This window comes from Drosophila arizonae, chromosome 4 (assembly GCF_054131065.1).
Source record: "Drosophila arizonae isolate 15081-1271.41 chromosome 4, UAZ_ARI_1.0, whole genome shotgun sequence".
NCBI lineage: Eukaryota > Metazoa > Arthropoda > Insecta > Diptera > Drosophilidae > Drosophila > Drosophila arizonae.
The window spans coordinates 8,292,699-8,311,654 of NC_142924.1; the positions used below are offsets into that span (position 1 = coordinate 8,292,699).

General features: G+C 42.2%; 1 protein-coding gene across 17 annotated transcripts in view; it reads left to right on the plus strand.

The window, feature by feature from the left end:
- The first annotated feature begins 235 nt into the window (after positions 1-235).
- Mp (collagen XV/XVIII-type protein multiplexin) overlaps positions 236-18,956 on the plus strand; it is a 53,390-nt gene continuing 34,669 nt past the window's right edge. For 10 of the 17 annotated variants that reach the window (XM_089469191.1, XM_018007208.2, XM_089469189.1 and 7 more), the window contains exons 1-4: positions 239-321; positions 871-1,124; positions 13,205-13,312; positions 13,585-14,123. In XM_089469191.1, coding sequence (XP_089325317.1) covers positions 13,222-13,312; positions 13,585-14,123 — 630 coding nt within the window. In that variant the 5' untranslated portion in view covers positions 239-321; positions 871-1,124; positions 13,205-13,221. Of the gene's footprint in view, positions 322-359; positions 488-870; positions 1,125-13,204; positions 13,313-13,584; positions 14,124-14,205; positions 16,548-18,956 lie in introns of those variants that run through there. The other 7 variants (XM_089469186.1, XM_089469187.1, XM_089469190.1 and 4 more) reach the window with 7 other exon arrangements.

Sequence of the window (18,956 nt, forward strand, 5' to 3'; positions counted from 1 at the left end):
CACACACACACACACTCATACATACGCATATATACTTATATTTTTATTAATGAAATGATTATAAGTATTTGCATATATGTATTTATGTTGTAAGTTTATCAACGTACACAGTGCGCTTCAAAAATCTCTGCTGGGAATACGCCGAACGCCGACGTCAATGTTGGCGTCGGCGTCGGCGTCGCGTCAGCTTCGCTGCGACGCTGCTACACGCCTGCTTTGCCTGCCTCAGTCAGTCAGTCTGTGTTGTGAACTTCAGCCGGTCGCTTCGTCGTAGGCGGGCACTCACTGAACGCGAGCTTTTGGTGCCAACGGCTTTTACGCGTGCGTTCCTTAATATATTTTGGTTTCTCTGCTTTGGCTTGTGCGCGTTGTTGATACGAAAAATACGAAAATTCAAAATAATAAAAGAAAGAAAAGCAAACAAAACAAAAAATATAAAATTTAGCATAATATTACGTTTACGTTTTCGCTTGAATAGTTGCAGTGTGTGAGTGTGTATGCGTGTGTGTGTGTGTGTGTGATTTCTTGCCGGCTTTTGCTGATTGTTGTTGTCCGTTAGTTTGCGATATTTTATGTTGCTTTTTTTTCATGTCGCGCTGCTCTTTGTTTCAATATATTGTCGTCAATATTCTCTTCAATTGTTGCATTTCTTCTTTTGTTTTAGTTCTGCAACAAAACGCATAAATTATATATTTGATTTCAATGAACTGGCTGCAATGCCATTTCCGTGAACTGTCTCACCGATCACAATTTGTGCAAGAGTGTGCATGTGTGTGTGTCTGTGTGTGTGTCAAGTGTCGCATTCGCTTGTGTGAAATATTTGAAGGCCGGCGACTGATTTTATCATTTAATAATCTTGTCAATTCGCAGCAGCGTCTGCCATGTGAAGTGAACTAAGGCGACTAACTAATGCAAAGTAAAACAAATATTCGTTAAATGCAAATGAAATAATCAAGTTCGAGTCAACACACACAGACATTGTCAGCGCGACATCCGCATTCAGAGATCGGAAGAAATCGGAAGGCGCTGCTGCTGCCCAAAACTATGCAGCATTAGGCTCAATACCAGAGTCCACGAGCTACCCACACATTCATACATATATAGCTATATATCTTGACGCTGAGGTAAGTCAATAATAGATCAGTCGATTCTTTTGTATAGATTACCTTTGCGAGGAATTTTTGATCACGTAATTGAGCTCATAAATGTATTACGCAAGTATCAAAAAGCACTTGAAGTCGAATCACAAAATCGCTTTACGATCCATTTTTATATTCACATATTTGTATTCCCCTATTGTCTTCGACTTTGTCTGCGATAATTGATATTTACCTACAAAATGTTGTGCGCAGATTTTATTTTCTTTGCTCATGCACATTTTACTTAAATATATATATATTTAAGTATATGAATAGGGAAGGCAGCTGCAGCATCTTTAGCTGATTTCGCACACTCCTATCAATCCATTCATTCATTCATTCATGCCAACTGCGCGTGTATGTGTGTGTGTGTGTGTGTCTGGATAGATAGGGAAGGGCAGCATCAGCAAAGAGACAAAGACAAACAAAATATTGTGAGCGACAACGAGTTGAAAACAAATTATGCATATATGCGCGGCTTATTTTAAAGTACATATTTACATATGAATGCGGCTAAACGATACAGCTCTAAAATACCCTCTATATAAGTCAAATCAATAACCAACTGGCCCATCATTGTGTCTGCTCATTATTCATTGAGTCCGATTGCCTGACAAGTGTGCCAGTCACTTTTGTTATAAATTGATCTCTTTAATTTCCTGCTGACTGTGTTGACTGCCTGCACGGCATATACCCCTCGTCAGGCCTGTCCACTTAGAGGGTATGGGGGAACTAGCGTATCGGATGCGAGTGCGACGGATGCTCGTAACTGTGATTTTACGAAATCTAAAACGATTTACCCTATACACAACTACATACATACATACATACATATGTACTTCTTGTTTGCATATGAATATCTGCTTTCAGTTGTTTTTCTGCTTTTAATGTGCCAATTGCTTGCTGCTTTCGGTTTCTCCTCGATTTGCAGTTAGAGTTTTGCATCTTGCCATTAGACTTGGCTCCATCTATCTGTGTTTCGTCTAAGGCTAGGCTAGGTGCTACTCGCAGCAGCAGCAGCAGCAGCAGCAGCAGCAGGAGGTACTAAACGCACTCAGTAAACAGAGTTCGACTTGTTATTTTTGCCTAACTTTAAGTTGAAGTGTCACTCATGAACTTATCGATTTGGCATAGCTGTTCACACACACATATGCACACCTACCAATATATTAGTTTATGTGTCTGTCTTGTCAAAACGATAATTAGTCTATGCACAGCGCACAAAATTATCTTGTTTAACTGTTTGTAATTAAAAACAAAAATCAACGCTCTGTCGAAGCTCAAATACCCTTGCAGGCATATTGCGAATTCGCAAAGACCGAATACATATTTATTTGTTGCCTATATGTGTATAGATATAAATATGTATGTGTATATGATAAATTAGCAGCATAGAAAAAGCTGACAGCAGCTGAGCATCTGCCAAATATATTGAAAAAGAGCAAAGCGGCAGTTTCTTGAGTTAGAAGTTGAATCTGTTTGCGCTGCATATATGCATATAACTGTAAACATATATAGATGTAAACATCACATTGTTTGTTACATATTGAGCAAGAATATTATAATACTCCTTTAAAGTAAGTCTAACGCTCAGTTGTAAAATTTTTCAACTTTTGTGGCAGCTACACACCTTTTGCAGTGCAATATTTTTGTGGCTTGAACCTTGTTCTAAAAAAGGTTAAAATATTAAAGTCTTACGTTTATATATATTTGTGTGAATTTATGGTTTTTTGTTTATTTTGTTTTGAGTAATTTAAGCTACCTGTATGTATGTACACACCTGCTAAGCAACTTGTCCTGCGGCTATATTTTTATATATTCACTACAGCCCGCATTCAGTTTGCTTATTTTAATTAAAAATGATTTTTCGCTGACTCTGCGCAGGAGCCGGGCTCAGAGGGAAACAGGCCAACTTTCACAACAATTGTGACTCCTGCACACATTTGTGTCTCTGTGACATGCATCACAATTTGGGCCATTGTTGAATTCTCTGCTGCTGCTGCTGCTGTTGCTGTTGCTGTTGCTGCTGCTGTGGCCGTTGTTGTCGCTGATGTTTTGCCTAATTCGCTGGCAGCCAGCAGCATTTGTAAAACAAACGTACTTTGATGTAAGACACACATAGAACATCTGTATGCTGAGATGCAGCAATGACAACAGCATCGCCCAAATTAGTTGGATGCGCCGGGAGGCGACTTCGCTATTGAAACGGAAACAAACTGTGCACCAATTCCACCAAAGGGGGTTACGGCTCACAGCAAGAGCGGAACGGGCGCTGAACTGGGTCTACGTGCTCGCCTGCCAGTTGATCGTTGCTGAAGCCTATAGTTATTTAAAATATTAATCAAGCAGCAATGCGAGATATACGGTAATAGAAATAGGCATGATTCTGAGTCAGCCAGAGATTCTGTGAAGTGAGCAATTCGCGTTCATTGAAAGTGAAAATATACAATTATAATTTACATTCAAATTGCTGCTGCGTTCTCCTCGCCTGCAATTTGCCTTCGATGACACTTGCCTTAATGCTGTCACGCCTCGCGGACGGGCCGTGGCGGGGCGCTGACTCAGCCGAAAGTGACGACAGCAACAGCAACAGCAACAGCAACAGCAAAAACAAGATGTTGTAATAGACACGGCGCGCGCCTAGAACTGAACAAGCTCTCATTTGGGTCACTCTTCTGAATGAACTGTGGCCGGGAGTCGCGCTTGCGAAATATTTAAATGAGGAACATGCGCGTGTCCGGGCTGTGGCTAAGCAAATTGGACAACTTGTTGCTGGGCTGCGACTAACGCCAGTCTACAGATCGACTCCTCAAATGTGCGCTGCCCCTCCGCTAATGCAATCAATATGCACGATGTTAGCTCCATCCATAGTCCATCCGCATGCTGGTAGCACGAGGCGGTGCCAATAAACTGCCGGCTCAGCGTTAAAAGTGCCTCTGTAAAATATAGTAAAATGTGAGCCCAAGTGCATGGCAGAATAACAGGTTCGATAAATGAGCACTCAACCACTGAGCGGCTCAGCTACTGCAGCACCACCACGGAATGAAGTGCCCTGACATTGTTTACGTAAATATAAATATATTATGCGCATAATTGTGGAGCTTTGGTCTCGGTATTATGCAAAAAGATGAAGCGTGAGTTATTTGTTAGGGGGCGTAGAGGAACTTTGATTAGGCACCACGCCTATAGGTCAAGTATAATCTGCATATTGGGCCCTAAACAATTTTTCTTTCCCACGATTGCTTAAGAGCTCGAGTTGATGATCCGTTACAAAGAGATAAGTGAAATTTTATATTTGCCATAGATAAGAGTTAGCTGATTAGATAAGAGTTTTAGCTGACCTAACAACAAAACTGTACACTTTATGCTAATTGAGTCATAAAGCTATTATAATATACTATTTAAAGTATTATAAAAATATATTTTACTTGCCACAACAAAGTATTTTACTAATAACGGCACTTGGGTCAGGGCATGAGCAACACATGTAGTTATGGGAATAGTATATGAATAGTGTGTGTGTGTTCCTGAATATGAGGCAACTTATAGTGCGGGCTGGGATTCCGTCATGATTTGACCTTCATGCAAGAAGCGAATGCGTATGCGTATTCCATTCCATTTCATTCCATTCCATTCCTTGGCCTGTCTGAGGGCATTATACATGGGCGCAACTTAATGGAATACATATGTATGTAGGTATGTATGTACAGTTGCTAGTTGTGAGTGGAATCTTACTCATATTGTAAATAACTGAACATTTGCACATGAATCGACAACTTTTGGTTGTTTATGCTGCTGCACTTGGCATTGCCGCCTTGCACCCTTGCCCCCGCCGTCCTGCAACTGTCCACGCAGCCTTTGCACTCCTTTGTTGCGGCTCGAACAATGGGCATTGTCTCAGGAGGAGAATATGAAGGAAGGCCTACGTTCGCAGAGTGCTGTCAGCAATAAAGCAAAACAAGAACAACAATAATAAATAAAAAACAAAAATGAAAATGCAACGATAAATAATTATTTTATATCGTTTACAATATTCCGTTTATTTCTCCGATAGCCAATCAGGCGTCTGTCTGTCAGCTGTCGTCCGAGTGTCTTTTAATTGCCCTTGCAAAAGTCTTAATAATAGATATTTATTATATTTATGCACAGCGCTTAGCGCCGTCACCTGAGCAGGCGCCTAGAGGTGGCCCGCCCACCTTTCGGTATGCGTCTGATAATTGCCGTTGTTAGCGGCAGTTGCTTTGAGCGCATGTCCAAGCCGTTCAACAGCCTCAAACAGAGCAAATTTTCGTCGTTTATCTGGCCCCTCGAATCGCAAGACAATTAGCCAAATGAGTTGGCATCGATTTGGACCGGCTCTGTCCACTGTCCACTGGCCACTGTCCACTGGCTGCTTGCTGCTGTCCGTGCCCGTGCCAAAGCCTAATTAATTGTCAGGCATTGTTTGCTTTCCGTCTGGCGCCTTTGATTTGGCGGCATTCCAACTTGGCACACAGATCGCCAATCGATGTAGCCCGATTCGATGGCGTTTGATAAGCCTGCACAAAGCCAGTAGCTGCATATGAATGCGTAGACTGAATAAACTGCATTTATATATATAAGTATATATAAATATATTTTTATATACATATACGCTCACATTTGTGTGGATTTAGTTATTTTGTGTAAATTGTCATAAATCTTTGCATGAGTTTTAATGTTGCAATGCGTCCATTGAAAATATGCGAACCGACTTGTGGCTCAGCTGCTGGCTGGTGGCTGCTGCTGGCTGCTGGCGATTGTGGTTGTCCTCCAGCTGTGGGGTTTGCTAACTGTGCAGCCAGTTGCAATTTATGCGAGTTATGCAAACTCATTTATTGGACATCAATTTGACGTAATGGGAATTAGTACATATACATATACATATACATATGTATATATTGAATTTGTGGACCAAACAGGGACTGTATTTACATTGTCAGCGAGTCATTAAAGTCGAGTTATCAAAGTCGTAAAATGGCCAATGAATCACTCTGAGAGACTGAGAAAATGATGTTGTTTGGCTTAGTGGAAATTTGATAGAGCCAACAGCCGGGAGACATTCGAAATTGATGCAATGCATTTAAAATACATTATATGTGGTCTATAAAAAACCAAATATAAACTTGCTACAGATATTGAATTGTGGCAATAGGAAAACATCTTAATGTTTTTCAAAATATTTTGGTATTTGCTAGAGGAATTTCTTTTTATTGCTGTCATAAAAATTATATTAATATATATTTGTCTATATTCAATTATTTATTTTTCACGGTTTCTGTTTGCCATTGCTGTTGATTTCTGTCTTGCTCTTATTCTCTTTCTTAAGCTCTTTATCTCTTACATTCTACCGCGCTTTATTGCGCTCTTCCATCTCATTGTGCCACATTTGATACCGCCTCGTCTCAGGCCCTGCCCGCCCTTCTATGCGATTCGCATGGCAACTGGCGAGAACTTTCTCGTTTGCTCTACTACCCTAAATACTCTAAATTATCATGAAATTTGTTTATATTTTAATGGAATCATATGTTTGGCAATATATATGTGTATACGAATATTGCTAAATATTGCATGAGCTCTCTCTCTCATATGATCTATAGATGACCAAAGATATTTGTACTTACGAAAATAGCTCTATGGCATATTTTGGAATGGGTAAACTGATTCGCTTTAATCATATGCTTGTCATAAATTCCCGTTTATTGCAAAGACTTACATAACATCCACTATGTGTATTCCCATGCTTGGCTGCAAACCAGACGCCCTCTGCAGACAATGTGCTCGGAGAGCTTTTAAGTGGCAGCCGTGGCGAGTTGTCTGCTTATCACATAAATTACTAAAGTTGCGTACAAAAATATGTATATACAAATATATATATATACGAATAGGCAGGCGTGCGTGCATCGATTTGAATATAGAATCAAAATAATCTCTGGACAGCGAACAATAATAAGTATTAAATCATTTCCATTTAAATCTAGGTATTTTTCATTACTTAACTATTTACATGTATTGTAATATATGCAAACAGAGTGCGAGTGACTTTGCTTGTGACAATGAACTAAATTCAATAATTCAGCCCAGACATGACTCGAAGTTTTGTTAGATCACGTCATTATCTCCCCGGCGCCGATTGTTTTTTTTTCCTACTCGCAACAACATTCGTGCTTCGATTTCAATTAAGCTTCGATGAGCGCAAAAAACCCTTGACTAACTTATTGGCTCATTGACATAATGCTGCCACTCGAATATCGTGTGTGTGTGACTTATCGGTGCCCATCGGGAAATAACTTCCGTTTCCTGCTTGGCTAAAGCTCTCTCGCTAGTCTCGATTCGCACATGAACGGGCGCCAACTAGGTGCTTGACCTTTGAAGCAGGACTCGCATCCCACTGCTTATTAATGAATGTCCTTAGGCGCTGCTTGGGGGTCGATACATTGCTCTTGCCTGTGTTGCTGGTCGTAGTCCTCCGCCTGCCCCTGCCCGTGCTCGTGTTCGTGCTGGCAATCAGAATCATCTGCGAAATGAGTATTAACTTCCGTCGTCTCGGGCAGGAGCTAATACAATTTTTGTGCCTGTCCACCTCGATGACAGCCATTGATTGCCAATCAACTTCAGTCAAATGAGTTTCCCTTCAACTGGTCCGCTTTAATTTCGATTCGCCTTCGCTTCATGCAAGCAGCTGCAGCCGCTCTGATAACAGTCCGAAAACCGTAGAGCTTCCATAATACGATTCCTGCTATACGTACGATGCCTACGGCAACAGAGAGTCTGTTAAATATAAATACGACTGAATTTATTAAATGAGGTAGCAGTCACGTTCTTTAAATTCTGCTAGAATACTTTTCTAGGGTATTTTCTGTTCGGTAAACAGTCGACTTAATGTCTCAATCATTATTTTAGCTAAATAATTTATTGAATCGGCTGTCAATGCTTCAGCTTAAGCGTTTTAGTAGGTGGCAGGTTCTTATTTGGCATTTAAGAAAAATAATTCCGAATTGAATTTAAAATAAACCAGTTGCAAGCTAATTTAATCTATAGACGTCGTCAGAATCGGCGACGTTTATGAAATGGAAGCTATTTATAATGGGCGCCGTTCATTTGGTTTCCATAATTTTGCATGGAGTCTGAGGAGCCACTGAATGTTTAGGAATATATTTGGACATGTCAGCGCCTTCCCGTGGGCAGAAATGTGAAATTGGTCGCGAGCATTTGATGAACTTTTGCCCCATTTCAAGTCACAAATCGCCGTGCTGGCTGACTGCCAGACATCATAGCCACTACTCAAGTGTATTTCAGCTCCAGGCACGCAGCACGAAGCATGCATCACGCAGCAGCACGCAATGTTGTCCACTCATTAGCAGAAATGAGATAAAAAGGCCTGCGCCACAGGCTAACCTTGAATCGATTTACAAATCAAAGTCCTGCAAAGTCAACGTACTCCCTGACTAAAGAGAAAGAGTGGGAGAGAGAAAGAGGGAGAGGAGAGTAGGAGTTCAGCTACCCGAAATTGCCTGGTTAGCAGCGGGTTAAAGAGTGAGAGCCAAAAATGTATAATCCAACAGGCAGCAGCGCATTGGCAAGCGAAACGGACAGCAAAACAAAGAGCGCTATAAATATCCCAAAGACAGATTTTAATGACAGCAATAAAGAATACAATGATGACTCGGCACACCCCATTCATCAACATCCGAGCGATGGGAGGGGGCTTGGAGCTGTGACTGCATCCCCCTGACCATATTAATGCCATTCTGATCACTCGTTGAACTAGCTGTTGTTTGTAGCCCGTTGCGACAACGTGTTGCACATGGCTGTCGACGACCGGCGAGAGGAGAGCGGCGATCGGGTGTGGACGACGCCCACAGCTCTAAGTGCAATATGAGTAGCACTCGACGCTTGAAGATTATTTAAATCGCTGCTGGCAACAGGCTGGCAATGCGTTCGGCGGCAGCTGTTTCAACTGAAAAAGGGAAACTAGGAGTGAGGCAAACACATTTGGCGGCCAATGTGGTTGTTACAGGGGGGATCTGTGAGCGGGGTGCGGGCGAGCAGAGCAACTGCTGATGTTAATTACCGAAACACAGCCGCAACACTCTCGACCAGTCTGACTATCTGGACTGCCAACCGGCTCGGCTGGGCTGGGCTGGGCGAATCGCTTTGTGCCATTTTTGGCTCATGTTTATTATAACTTTATTTTGTTGGGCTATTTGCGCGGCGGCAGTTTCTATGTCACTCCCTCTGTACACATCGTATGCGAGTTTTTTATTGTAGCGGGATAAACGGACGTCTTGTTTGGTTTTCGCAGCGATTAACCCAGTTGCCAATATGGTCAATAACTAAATATGAAATATGCAACGGCAAATGCATTAATAAACTTCACAAGACTACACTAAATAATACATAAGTAAATTCATTTCTTGTACTTACATTATTGTGAGTAATTCTGAGCTTGCTTAAATTCCATTTTCCAGGAATATAATGAATTGGTTGGACCGCAGAGTAGTTAGAGAGTGATTCTGGGAATCAATAACTAATAGCCGAATGTAAGTGCTTCAGCCATGAAATTCGCCAAACATATTAAATGCTATTCATTAGCTTTGGTTAGCTGGAATTTTCTTCAAAAAATATGCAAAGTAATTGATACCACAAATCATTTGTGCGCATTATTAATCAATTTCCAGTTTTCAGTTTTATGCCTCTAGTTGAGCGAGCATATGGAAACATGCATGCTACACACCCGAAGATTATGAGATCATCTCTCGAGACTTTTTCTTTCAGCCAGCTACCATAGTTTATCTTTATGTACGCGTGCGAGCGCCTTAACATGGCTTTAATTGTTTATTTGCATTTTTTTTATCAAGCTCAACCTTTACTTAGGCTAACAGCTACAAATTTGTGACGATATCAAATAGCTGTTTTGTCTTGGATTTTATCGCCATTTAGATTAGCATATATGTAGGTTTATATGTTTGGCATGCAACAGCTCGGATCTCAGCTTGGCTCTGTCTCTACATATGCGGGTTAATGATCCGATCGAGATGTCGCAACAACTTGAGTCGCTGTATTGTGCTATGCAGCCGGCTATTGGCCGGCTTAGGGCCGTTTTATTTATGCAAAGCTCTTTGGAATATATTGCCACCTTGAATGGAGGCACTTAAATTGTTAACATGCGAAACAGCCCGCCGAGCATGTGGCAAGTGTCAAACATGTTGATGCGTGTGTGTGTGTGTGTGCGGGCCTTTAGGAACAAAAGCGAAAACAAATAAAGTCAAATTTGGCATGCAAATCCTTTAAATCAAATAGAACAAATTGCGGGCGCTTGGCCTTAATAAAAAGTAAAAACGGCGAACAATAAACGTTGACAAGGCGTCGAGCGGAATGACAGCGCGCTTTTGTTTTTTTTTTCGGCACCCTTCACGTCGCGCTTAGCTTAGCCCCAGCCCCAAAAAGATGTTCACCCTCGCAAGCAGCTGTTGCTTTTGCTGCTGCTGCTGGTGGGGAAAAGTACAATAAATTGGAAAATATAAAATCAACAGAACTAATAGTTCACTTAGGGGCAACAACTCATCGCCGCAGACGTCGGCATAGGGTGGGGCTGCTTGGCTTGACATAGTGGCACACATTTGCCTGCCACCTCCCCCACCTACATACATATACGCACTCACACACACACACACACACGTACACACACCCAGCATGGCCAACGTGGTCCGGAGCCCTTTCATATGGCCCGTAGTCACATTGAGCCGATTTACTATTGAAAATAAAATTTTATTTGATTTTCTTTTTGCTCGCCTTTGCCATTGCCTCTTGCCACATTTGACAGTCTTCTTCTTCTTCTTCTTCTGCGTGTGCCTCTGCCCCTGCTTCTGCTTCTGCTTCTTGCTCGTCAGTGCCTGACGACTTTTGGATTTGATGTGAAAGTGCGTAGCTTTTTACGACTTTCAGTTTCCGATTTGTTTCCATTTCAATCTATATATATATATGTGCTTAGGGCGCCTCGGAAACATATGTTTTGATTTTGATTTCGATTTCGAGCAGTTTGTTTCGGATTTTCAATCAAATTTGGCTGCATATTAGTTTGACGCTTCGCATATGGCTCAGCGTAAATCAAATGCATTAAAAATGCACGCACAGTGAATCAGAAATTTACGAGTGTGAAATTTGATTACGGTTTCCGCTGTTGGCAATACAGCTAAGGCGCATCTTTATTATACCATTGCTGGCATCGGCCACGCCTCCACGACTGAGGCGACCGAGTGCTGTGTACCGTGTAGGTTAGGCCCTACTAATCGGCGTTACGTGCGTTCCATTTCAAGCACTCTTCGCACTGTCATTCGAATTATGTTTTGACAGCCAGCGTATAGGCAATTTCGGCGCCTTAGGCATGGGGGCGGCCAGACAGACAGACAGACAGAATGCACGTCTAGGCGGCCTCAGCCTCGCCTGTGTACTGCATAAATGTTGCCTCATTATAAGAATAATTCAGCTATAGAACTTTTTCAACTTTTCGGTGGTCTCCGCCAACTGTCAACATTTAACAGTTCAACACTCGATTAAAATTCATAAGATGCTTGTCTTGAGAGTGTCGAATTTCCACGTATTCATTTATATCTTTTTTAGAGAAATAAAGATATCAAACAGATATATACTTACACAACAGCCACATCAGTTCTGGCTATTTGGTTTAGTTGTATAAATTATTTTGACGTTTGGTTTTAAGGGTCAATTAAATGAATTTGTCACTTCGGAACATCTTTGACTGATTGGAGACATGTTGAACATTCCAGAATTGGCATCATCAAAATGTTATAAACACAAATGTGCTCTTAATTAATAGAAGAAAACACTTTTCTTTGCCGCTCACGCAATTGACAGTCATTTGCATAGGCAAATGTATTTATTCTGTCTCTTTCTCTCTCATGTAGGGCATGGGCGCTCGTGTGTCGTGAGTGACTGCTGTGTGCTTTTATAGGGTATTTAGTTTGCCTCGCTTGTCATGTCGTGTGCGGCGCTAAACTTGATAAATATTAATTGTTTGCCTCTGTCCAGAGAGACAATTTGAGGTCAGCGCGATGTGGAGCCCATTAATTGCATTAGATTATGCATCGCGAAGGGTTTGGGAACCAGACCGAATTAAATAGCCAAACGCATGCTTCAAGTGTGCTGACAATTTGAATTTGAATATTAACTGTTGTTGTTGTTGTTGTTGTTTGGGAATGTGTAATTAAACAAATGAGCCCAACCCACTTCGATGATTTATGAAGTGGCCAATAACAATTTTATTTGGCTGCTCAGTTGACAAATTTTGTTTATGGGCAATTGGCTGCTCGATCTCTGACATTTCCACATGCTTACATTTACATGAACTCCCCAGCCAGCTGCCAGCTGCTAGCTGCCAGCTGGGTGTGTCTATCAAAGCTCGTCGCCCAAATCTAAGCTTAGGCAATATAAATAACGATCTCACAATTCGGTGATCAGCACCACATCTAATTGTCGTTAATCTTGACTTGAATGAGCCATTGTCTGGCATATAGTCCGCATGTATGCATGTATAACTTGTCTCGTGTGCAGCAGTGACGCGTTAACTTGTTTGCCTAAGAGAGACCACAAAATTGTGTGGCTTCTAGCTGGATGCCTGCGGTTGCAGGCCGCCGGTGGTGCTGTGCGCACAGGTGTGGTTGACGGTGAGGCATCGTCCACCCACAATGCCTAATTGCAAGCAAGTCTGCAGACCCGCAACGGAGCACGTGACCGCTCCGGGGGGTCTCCACTGTGAGTTAACGGTCTCGCATTACCAATGATTGCGGTCGGTAGATGAAGTGTCTGTGGTTGCTGCTTAAATTCGTCGCACAGGTGTAGCCACGTCACTAAAAAGTTTGTATTTTTGCTGTGGATTATCTAGGAAGGGAATGGGTTTTAAGCACGTTTAATTATATGAGAAATGCTTTTAAATTGATAGTTGACATATATATTTATATAATTACATTAGAAAATATAAATACTATATTTAACAATCACATTCATCTATTATATTTCCTTTGCAGCATTATATCTGTATAAAATGCGTTCCCTTTCGTACGTCGTGGGGCTCGTGATGCTGTGCCTGGTTCCGGCTCATGAATCACTCGAACTGGTGGGCCAATCCATTAAAGGTGAGCGTGTTTACCAATGTCGTAATGCTTTGTTATATTTGCTTTGCGTATGGCTTCTTAATGCTGCAGTTAAGCCTAATTGTTTGTTTGTTGTCGACAACAATCTTTGTAAATTGTAAAGTCAACAAATGGAAATTGTGAAAATTCATTGCACACTTTTCAGCTGTTGTAAAAAATAATTCACGTAGATTAATTTCGTTGCATACTTTTGGGCATTACTTAGATGTGGTGAGACTTATTTCATTCTTCTTTTATTTTCCCTATACCATCAGACGAAATGGGCGAACATATGCTTACGGATATCATGTACGACAATCAGTACACGGGCATAGACTTTGTCAGCGCAGACGATGGGTACCCGGCCTTCAAGCTACTGGCGACGGCAAATGTGAAGTCCCCATCGACGCTGATGCTGCCGGAGAAGCTCTACGAATTTGCCATACTGGTCAAATATCGCCTGAACTCGCTGAAGGGCGGCTATCTATTCAGCGTAGTCGACTCGCAGGAGACGGTGCTGCAGCTTGGCGTCCATCTGTCGCCGGTTGTCAAGAACAGCTACAATGTGACGCTCGTTTATGGGCAGCCCGACGTTCCGGCGGGTCGGAAACTGGCCACTTTTCCGGTTCCCAACGTGCCGGACAAATGGAATTCGATTGCATTCCAGGTGTACAGTAACAATGTGACTTTCTACTATGACTGCGTACTGCAGAACGCCACGGAGGTGGTGCGGGATCCGTTCGAGCTGTCGTTCAATAAGACCGCGGTGCTCTTCATCGGCCAGGCAGGTTCCGTGTTCCATGGCCACTTCGAGGTAAGTTCTGGCGGCGGCCAATTTGCTTTCATCTAATAATTATTGCAACAGCAGACGCCAAACGGCAGCACACATGTTCATTTAATGCAACAGGGCTACCAATTAGGTAATGGGTAATAATTTGGGTGAGGGTTTCTTAAAACTCAAAGAGCAACGCATCACCGTGCCATATGTCTTCCTCATACCCCAATGGATGCGTACTCGAAATCTTGTGCAATGAACTATGCGTACTCGTAATAAAACGCGTGAGTACTCATTCAATTGTCTGCAAGTGGCCGCTGGAGCCATTCAAACGTTCAACCACCAACGGCTGTCTGTTGCAAACGAATATAGCTGGCGAGCTTTTCAACACACCTGAGGGCAGACATTCTCACCACGGCACCCTTGTAGGGCGCCAATTTACCACGCAGCGGCCAATTTTGGCGAACAGCTCAGACTCGGCACTCGGCACTCAGTTGGCTTCACTCAGTTCGCGCAGATTCGCTCAGCCGAAAGGTGCTCAAACTCATATTACGTATACGCCGAGTTTAGCTCAAGGCTCACGGCACGCTCTCAGAGTTATTCAGCGCCCGTGCGGACGTAGTGCTGGCCAGCACGAGTGAAACTGCGTTGTCTAAGGCACGAGCTGAGCGGCATCCAGTTGGCCCTGTGTGTGTGTGTGTCCTTGTGTGCGCCATGTTGCTGTGATTTGGCTTACGCTGGGCCTGGCCGAGACGAGTGCGTTTACCTTTCAGTCGCGTTCGGTGCCGCAAACAGTTAACATGTGCGTACGGCAAAGACGGCATAGCATTTATATATCCATACTGCCACAGAGCGCTGAAGTCGCACTCTGACTCGGTCGTACACGTCGTGCACGTTGTCGTTGCTGTTGTCGTCCTCATACTCAGCCACAGCGGCTCGGCGCTGTCGTCGTATCGTGAGGCGTAAGCGGCTAAGTGTGAGCCAGGCGTAAATGAAGCCATTGTGCGAGTTTAGCCGCAAAAAACGAAAGTGATTTATGCCTAAATGAAATATGTTTGCATAATATTCAAGTGAACCGAAACGTGTATAGCGTAATGTGAGCCCCAACCAGGCAGCCCAGCCCCCACGAAGTCGAGTCAATTAAAATTCAATTATGCGTTCAAAGATGATGGAAAGATGGCGCAAACGTTTGAAATTGCGGCCACTCACCTAGCTGCCAATTCCATTGCCATTGGTAGTATCAGTGTCAATAACAGTGACAGTAACAGTAACAGTAATCGTAACAGTAACAGTAGCAGTAGCAATAACTGTCACAGCAACAATTACAATCACAATCGTAGTCACAGTGCTCGCCAAGAACATATCAAGCTAAACACATCACATATCACACCACAGTCCTGGCCGCATTCGTGCCGGTGATTGTTGCGCGTGTCGTTTGCATATCGCGTGCAGTGGACTAAACTCCTGGCCAGATTTGCTGCAAAATTAATAAACGTGATGGTCGCTCAAATTATCCAACATATCCAAAGGCAGCCCCCAGCCAGCCCCCTCGTGATCGCCGCGTAAATAAAGAGTTCGGTAGTAGCGAAAAGAGAAGAGAAGCAACCAAACAGAGAAAACGCAAATTTGTTTGCCCGCTGAGCAAATATTTACAATTAGTTTGGCTGGCAGGCTCGCGGCTTTTCTGCTCCTGTTGCAGTTGTTGTTGCTATCCTTGTTGTTGTTCTTGTTATTTTGTTTGCCCCTTGTTGCGGGGCTCCTCTTCGTGTCCGTCGCCGGGTCGAGCGTGTGAAATTTTCGAAAACTTTTCGTGTGGAGCTGAAACTCGAACCGGTTCGACTAAAAGATGAAAATTTTCAAACTCACAACTTTTCGCTATCGCCACTGCCACTGCCAGTGCCACTGCCTAGATCCCATCGCCATCGCCATCGCCATCGCCCCCGCGGCCAACGTCAGCGAATTTGTTCAAATGAAAATCAATCAATTGCACAACGTAAAAATGCATGTGGTGTGAAAACGAGAAAAATTGATTGCGCGCAGCGGGAGCCAGCGGCTGGTTGTCCAGTTAACAAACGCCAGTCGCCGCAACTGTTGAACACAGACACCGAAACGCATTCGGTAATTCGTATTTGTATTTTGTTTATATAAAAAACAGTAAACAAATAATAAAAAACAAAAAAGTGCCCGCTGTCATTTGTAATTACAAATGATTTTCAACTTGAACGCAATAAAAGAAAGAAAAACAAATTCGCGAAGTGTGAAATAAAAATAATAATAAAAAAAATAGTTTTGGTCTTGGTTTTTTTTTTTTTAAACAACTATTTGTAATTAAATTATCTGTGATTTTGTCAACATATTCAATATTACGAAACGAAAACATAAACATATTCATAAATACATTGCCGCGTTCATATCGTTCATATCGTTTAGTTAAAGCTGACTTTTAACTCGCTCGGCTCAAAGGTAAATATATGCATAAATTAATATATAATATATGTATGCATATACATACGTATGTATGTTTGTATGTATGTATGTGCATATATATAGGAAGCACTCCGCTGGCATTAGCGGTACAATGGGCCACACAAATGGTTTGAATGTCGCAGGCTGTTGCCTATCAAATTGAGCATTGGCTGCGCATAAATTATGACAGGCTAGAGGCAGGGGTATGGATGGTAGGGGCAGGACGACGTGGACGGGAGGAGTAGGAGGAGTAGGAGGCGTAGGCGTAGGCGGAGGCAGCGGCTTACCATATTGGCTGAGCCTTATTCGCGTTGGCCCAAATCAAAGGCAAACTCATTAAGGCAACCTACTGCAACAACAACCATGAATAACCAGCGCGCACACTAATACACTCACACATATGCATATTAAAAGAGCGCTGGATGTGTGGCTGTGTGTTTGTGTGTGTGCGTATGCGTATGCGTATAATATTCTGTATACGTAGATTTTTGCTCGCTCGCTCGCTCGATTGCCAGCCTTTGCCTTTGTCTTTGGTGTTCCGGCGCTCCGGCCGCTAGGCAAAGGAATATACATTTTATTTATTAAATAAAAGGCCTTTTAAATGTCTACATTGTTACAAAAGATATTTTCTTTTACTTACTCTGGCCTCTGGCCTCTGGCACTCAGGCATAAGGTTAACAGCTGCACAAAAGATAAGCCAAGCTATTGATGACGTCGCGCCACTCCCCCTGTCTATATATGTAGGCCACATGTTAAATATTTCAAACATGGCTGAGTAATTTCTCGACCACATCGCCGAACTCCACTACTCTTGTGGCTACCAACGGCTCTGCCTTTAATTGTGGCCTCACGCATGCACGTCCTCGTTTTCACAAAAAAAAAAAAAAAAAGGAAAGTCAATTGAAATTCGAATTTTGAGAATTTTCAGCTTTTGGTGTGCAGCCAGTGCGTGCATTTAATTAAATGGTATAACGCATTTGACATATAAAATGCCAACAACAACAATATCAACAGCAACAACAGCTGGAATCGTAACAAAATCCAGGACTTTAAATACCATATAAATTGGGTTGCTCTGTGGGGCTTAGTTCGGCCCATGTTGAAGAGTGGCAACAAGCTTGAATACATAAATATGTATGTAGTCATAAATTATCATAGTTTCTCTATCTCCCTCCCTCTCTCTCTCTCTCTCTCTCACTCTCTCTCTCTCTTTCTGTGTGATGTACATTTAAATATCACAATTTGATTGTGTGTTCAGCTGGCTTTATTTGTTGCCGTAGTTTGTTAACACCGTCTGCTTACATGTTTGCCCCTTGGAGCGGGCTTTATTTTCCGTAATATGTAATTTTGATTTGCAAATTTATCAATTTAGCATCATAATACAATATTTTGACCCGCTCTGTTGACACAATTTAAAATTCAATTTCAAATGTTTATTTACACATTCAGCCAAATTGCCGCCCACAATAAGTTGTTTTCTATTAACCGCGATTGTGTTTTGAAATTAGTTTTCACTAAGCCATTGTCTACAAATCTAAATACGTGAACAGAAGCAAATCCACAAATTTAAATTATATATACATATGCATATATATATATGCTAATAATCTACAGAGCTGTTTAAGTGCATTTGAAATGTGAGCGCCGTTCTATGCGATTTTCAATGCTTTAAAGTGGGTTTGCTTCCGTTAACTAAAACGTTTCGCTTGAGTAATTCAACGGAATAACTCTCGGTTCTCACGCTTTAGCTCCTCCTTCTGCTTTCCTTCTCCTTTTTTGTTGAAGCCCTTTAGTTTAGTTTGTTTTCAGACTGGACTTTCATGATATTTTCAAATATTATTTTTGCTTTCATGTGGATTTTTTAAAGTTGATTCTCGCTTTCATTGCGTTAGTCCGGACGTGTTGAAGAGATTAACTTGCCCAGAGTTTTTTGTATGCAAGAATGTACGTTTTATTGCTGATAAGGATGCAGCTCGTTAAATTTAAATACAATGCTTATTTTATGGCCAGCTCTGTGATTTGTGGGTCGAATTACGCACCGTGCGGAAATGGTCAGCCAACTAAAAAGTGCTTCCATGAGAAATTTAAACCAATCAAAAAGTCAGGAAAATAAACTATTTTATGATTTTATGGCTGCTGCCCGATTGGGGCCTTTAAGCAAGGGAACTGGCAGCCGTTGCCGAAACCTGGCACCAATAAAGATAAATTATGCAAACGTTGGACTTTAATTATACGACTAGTGAAGCGGTTAACGCCCCATCCGCCCACTTGTTATAAAGGCAGGGAAATGCGCTCGACTAGTTGGCTCCTTATTAATTTAAGCAGCTCTTTATGCGCCCGATGGAGAATTCGAGCATTGGAGCGTCCACGCATACAAACACACACACAGAGAGGGGAGAGAGAGAG